General features: G+C 27.7%; 1 protein-coding gene across 1 annotated transcript; it reads right to left on the reverse strand.

The window, feature by feature from the left end:
- Positions 1-896: 896 nt before the first annotated feature.
- LOC149550742 (triacylglycerol lipase OBL1-like) lies at positions 897-3835 on the reverse strand. Its single transcript, XM_089789997.1, has 5 exons — positions 3437-3835; positions 2376-2590; positions 2229-2262; positions 1336-1976; positions 897-1175 (listed from the first exon to the last, which is right to left on the reverse strand). Exons 1-5 carry the CDS (start codon positions 3723-3725, stop codon positions 897-899), a joined length of 1458 nt encoding a protein of 485 aa, XP_089646123.1. The 5' UTR covers positions 3726-3835.
- Positions 3836-5976: the final 2141 nt, after the last annotated feature.

A 5976-nucleotide genomic window follows, 5' to 3' on the forward strand; every position in this document is an offset into this window, starting at 1 on the left:
AATTTTGTATAGCAAGTGTGCCTAGAGTACATTTGATTTGCTTTAGTGTCTCTCAACTTCTTGTCTTGATGGATGACTAGTTAACCAATTAATAGTCTTTAAATTATTTTAAATCTTTAGTAATTTATCTCAATTTCAATAACAAAATTACTCAAATCTATTGTGGTAGTATTAGTAGTCTCATATAAAATTATGCAGCTCCCATTATTTATTCATATGCATATTTAGTTCCTGATTTATAAGTGTATTTGAAAAATATTAGTTTTTGATTATATCTTGAATCTCATTTAATTTTATACCTTATATATTTTGTATAAATTCTACAATTGTTGCCTACTAATAAAGCTGTATATACACATTGGTTCATCTCAACATGTTAAAATAAATTACATATCAGTTTTAGCTGCATTGTTCTTCCCAATTTTTATGTATACCCACATGATTAAAGTAGGACTTGTTTATCAATATTTTAAACACTTTTTTCTAATGAATATTTTTTCCTATAAATATATATAATTTCATCTTTCAAAACTGGTACATAGATATATCATGATAATCAAAATAGAGCTGAAATACTTATTTGACACGAATTTCATATCATAGAGAAATCATATGATATCATATAAGCTAACACCTGAAAGAAATCCCAATAAAATTTATGAATAATAACTTTCAAACGAAATCCCTTAGAAAAATCATATGACATCATATAAGCTAACACCGAGAGAAACCCCAATAAAATTTATAGATAATAACTTTCGAACGAAATCCCTTACAATTTGTATGAAAAAGTTAAACATAAATAACAATCTTATAACAAAAATTATATTATATATAACTGTAAACTCATTAAATGAAATTGTGTTGGAACCCAACCATTTAAGTGATCGTGGGGGTTAATTTTCCACTACATCCAAATTAGGGTTAAGTATTTTAGGACCCAATCGTACCGCATGTATATAATTCACGGGACTGTGACCTGAAAGCCCCGGAATCAAAAGTCCTGGACTCAAAGCCCCAACCATTCTGCAGAAAATAGAAACTTTAGTTTCTTTGAATTCCTTTCCTTTTCTGTAATGTAGAACTAAACACTGTAACAGTTCCCATAAAGCAATTAATTTAATGGGTATGAAGAACACAGGTGAGAAATTTCTGTTGGGGGTCTCAGCAAGATTCTGCCACAACATAAAACAATACATCAAATCCATGTCCAAATGACATAGCTGAACAATATCACTAATCCAAACAATTATAAATACCTCCTGAGAGTAGAATAAATGATCTAAAAGAAGCTTGAACAATATCACTAATCCAAACAATAATTAATAGTAATACCTTCTCGGAGTAGAAACTATTGTAGTAAATACAAGCTCCAAAGTCCTTGTACTTGAATACATCATCCTCAAATGGTAGTCTTGGAATAATGTCATTGGAATACACAATTCTGAAATATCTCGGTGTATCTCTATTCTCATTGAGATTCTTGTTCATGAAATCTGCAAATGTTTTATTACCAACTCTGGGCTGTCCAAATGTGTAAACAGCCAACAGTTTTTCCAACGACTTTTCTTCATTCAGAAACAACATTGCTGTGAATAATACAGCCAAGGCTCCTCCTAGACTGTGGCCTGTCACAATGAATTTTGCATTTTTGTGGGCTTGTAAAAGATCTTTCAGCTTTTCATGGAGCTTATTGTAGGCTCCTCTTAGACTGTGATTGTCTTTGTCAGGGTCCTCATTGCATGAGAATTGTTTATCTTTCGAACAATTTGAACGATTTTTCAAACCTAGAGCCTCTAGAAACCCTAAATGGATCTTTCCCATCTGAGGGGATTCATACCATGAAAAATCTACGTCTGTTATGTAGTCATCACTCTCAAATGGCCCCGTTCCTCTGAAGGCTATCACTACCAATTTGGCATCTTCTTTCTTGTCACACAATATAAATGCCTTTGTAGAATTCTTCTCCAAGTAATCTGGTATTTTTATGTTATAGATCAGTATTTAGGAAAAAAAATAAGATTTCTATAATTTATATAAATGTTTTTGATTTATTTAAAAATTGATTGTGTAAAACTACTGATCCATCATCAAGAGAGTCTATTATGATTCATTTAAAAGATGAAATTTCTTTTATATTCTTGAATTCTAGTTCATCTTAATAATAGATCAGAGAAAATATTCTAAAAATTTTAAGATAAAAATTGTATAGAAATTATTTTCCATACCATTCCAACAGCGGAAGAACTCCACAAAATGCATCTGCCAAATTTGGGATTAAAATTTAGTGTCAAAGACAACTTGAATAAATTTCTTCACTTTTGTGATTGGAAAAGAAAAAGACTTTCAAATAAATAAATCAGCGACCTACGTACCTTCCAGCGTTGGTTGACTGTGTTTTCTATAAGCAAGGGATTTTCATAGGCTATGGTAGAAGCCAGAATTGAAATTTCTGCGAAGTATCTGTCGCCAGGGTTCATTCTTGGTTCATCTTCATGAAGGCCAATGTTATACAGCTCTGAGCTTTCGACCAAAAGACCAACAAAACTTAAAAATGTATCTGATTTTCTTTTGGGCATGTTTATGCTTCCTGCATAAACGTTTTCTCTCTTAGTTTGTTCATCTTGATCATAGAATCGATAAAACTTAAAAGTACCTCTGATCATCTTTTGGGTATTTGTGCTTTTCAATTTGTTTATCTTGAACATAGATCATAGAAAAGGTATATAGTAGAAATCAGAAATATTCAAATTAAGTGACGTATATTCTGTTCTTATTTATTTATCTTTATGATAAATTGTAGAATGATTCAAAACATAGCAGTTTACTTGGTCTAATTTTAAAACGTATTTAAGAATACTCAAACTTAGATCATAAAATACAATCTTAAACTTCTATTAAAAAAAAATCATGATTTAAACCCCAAAAAAAAATTCATGATTGAAACCAAAAAAAAATTTGAAGGTAACCAAGTAGTTGTTTATTCCAGTATTACAAAGTTAGAACGGCATCGAAGAAGAGAACTTGCAATATTAAAGCAGGAGGACAATTCAATGCCTAGACAAACATAAAATTTGAGATTATGGCTAAATATTTCTGGTTGAAGAGTATATTGTGTTGATCATCAAGTGTTTGAATCTGTTTCATCAACAGAATTTAATTTATCTAATTGAAAGAAAAAATTTAATTAATATATTAAAAAAATTCTACATGGATGTTTCAGCTCATATCTCATATAAATCGATTAGTGCAAGAATAGATCATTGAGTGCTATTCAAAATATTAATGACAAAATTTTTAGATTATTGGAATGAAGATGGATAATGCATAGTAATCTAAACTATAGATATATTACAAAATCTAATTTAAAATCAAAACTAAACTAAATATTAGAGTATAATAGAAATGATGGAAAGGAATAATTGAGTACACTTACGGGTCAATAGCTTGAAAAGGGTTCTTAGCAATCCTCCATTATGATGAAGCAGGTTCAGAAGAAATTCTATGATGTTCCCCATTGCTTTCAATGGTTTTGCACCAAACTTGACAATTTTTATGAACAGAAGAGAGAGCTTCATCCTCCAGTTCCCTTCCAGTTGTTGGAATCCAACTGAATCGGGACGATCAATGGCACAAGGTTTGAATACATGAGGCAAGATTACGCTGAGGAACAGCTTCCAGAAAGAGCATTTTTCAGGGCAAACTATCAAATAATCTGCCCCCATGTTCACAGATGTTCTTCACATCCCGAGAAGTAAAAATATGCACTTCACTTATATCTAGGAAAAAAATTCATGAAATGTTTATTTGCATGTGGAAGAGAAGAATCGTTGCTGCTTCTTGTATGTTGAATTAGTCAGAATGACAGGGTTTTCAATATTTTATCTCGTTAATTCAGGAAAGAGTTCCCGTGTTCACAAATGTTTACAAATAATCTGCTCCCATGTTCACAAATGTTCTTCAGATCCCAAGAAGTAAAATATGCATTGCACTTATATCTACGAAATGTTTATTTGCAAGAAGAATCGTTGCAGCTTCTTGTATGTTGACTTAGTGAGAATGACAGGGTTTTCATTATTTTATCTTGTTTCACATTTAATCATGGCTTCTCAAACATAAATAAAATTAAGGCTGTCCATGTTGACCTCGATCACAACGATAGGTTAAGTATGACAAAACAAAATGTAGGTAAGAACGTGCATTGTTCTTCGAATAATCTTCACATCAACCTATATATGACTTAATAATTCTTTAATTCAATAATTCTTTTATTATTTAAAAATGATTTAATTCAACATCATTTACGTAAAGTAGAATAAGATTCCTATCATCCTATATATGACTTAATAATTCTTTAAATCAATACTATTTTATCATTTAAAAAAGGTTTAATTCAACATTATTTAGATACAAATAGAACAAGTGTCATAATGGCGTGCTTTTATTTTTATATAATTATAGTTTTAATTACAATTTATAAAATATTTTAATTAATAAAAAATAGATAATTATAATTTTCTATAATGATATTAATTATAATTTAAATTTAAATTTTATTTATAAATATAATTATTAATATATGTTCTATTGTATATATGTCATTTGATAATATTATATTAGAAATATATTAAAATATGAAAATAATAATATTTGTATAATAATATATAATAGTATTTTTTAGACTATATTAAAAGATATTTTTTAGTATTTTTAGTGAATGAGAAATATTATATTATAAAAAATATATATTATTAAAATATAAAAAATTTAAATCAAATCATTTACATTAAAAATATTAAACATTAATGAATCCTTAATAAAAACTAACTCTTAATGAATTCAATCAATCAAATATTAGAAAAACAATTTCTTAAAATTGTCATATTAGTTTGAACTAAAAAGAATTAAAATCAATTTTTAAGTAGTAGAAAAAAAATGCATAAAATATAAAAAGTATCAATAGTACTAATAATAAGATTGCATCATTGTGCCAACTTAATTTTGAACTATTCAAATGAAAGATGTAAATGAATTTGCCTCTCACAATGTGGTTAAAATAAGTTAAATATGATTGTAATATTTTATGATTCATAGTAAATTTTCAATCAATATGATCGTAATCATACTCTATTGGAGCATTTACATATTTTATAGTGGATGCATTCTTGGGAAAGAAGGGAAATTGCATTCTCCATGTGCTACTGCATGTTTTAAAATGCACACATATAAAAAATAATGCAAATCACACTCTTTGGGCTCCATTACATATTTTAAAAACATGGAATATGAATAAGAATGCAAATCACACTCTCCATCCTCCATTACATATTTTAAAAATATGCACCATGTAAGGTATTAATAAATTTCATAAAAGCTATTCAAAGCCACTACCATAGAAGGTATTTCCATTTTCCCTAAAATCTATTCAAATTGTCTTGTAACATCCTTAGGCTTATAGTTTATTAGTTAAGTGATACTTTTTAGATTTTATGCTTTAACTAACAATTAAATTTTTGGGTTTCTACAACTTTAAAAAAAAATTTTAAAAATTTTAAAAAAACTAATATGTTGCATAGCATAGATGCATGATTGTTAACATTACAATTTTAAGAAATTATTTTTCTAAGATTTGATTGGTTGAATTCATTTAGCTCTTATATTAGCAGTGGATTGTAAAACAAATAATTTTTAAGAGTTAGTTTTTATTAAGGTGAATTGGTGTTTAATATTTTTTAATATAAATGATTTGGTTGAGTTTTTTAATTTTTTTATAATATAATATGTCATTCAATTAAAAATACTAAAAGATATCTTTCATATATTATGTAATATTTAAGAAATACTATTATATATTATTATTTTTATATATTTTTAATATAATATTATCAAATGACATATATACAATAGAATAGCCCTAGGGTATTAGGACCCCTAGGAATATATGTTATCATGTAATGGGTCAAAATTTGACCCATT

Source organism: Cupressus sempervirens, chromosome 6 (assembly GCF_028749045.1).
Source record: "Cupressus sempervirens isolate cs-2001-9-10 chromosome 6, ASM2874904v1, whole genome shotgun sequence".
Classification (NCBI taxonomy): Eukaryota; Viridiplantae; Streptophyta; class Pinopsida; order Cupressales; family Cupressaceae; genus Cupressus; species Cupressus sempervirens.

What these genes read in the sequence shown, in the direction of transcription:
- LOC149550742 (XM_089789997.1), bottom strand. Translation starts at nt 3,725, where the DNA reads ATGGGGGCAGATTATTTGATAGTTTGCCCTGAAAAATGCTCTTTCTGG. An exon ending in CAGTCAACCAACGCTGGAAG is followed by an intron (nt 2,263 to 2,375) that starts GTACGTAGGTCG and finishes CAAATTTGGCAG; the next exon opens with ATGCATTTTGTGGAGTTCTT. An exon ending in ATAGTTTCTACTCCGAGAAG is followed by an intron (nt 1,176 to 1,335) that starts GTATTACTATTA and finishes ATGTTGTGGCAG; the next exon opens with AATCTTGCTGAGACCCCCAA.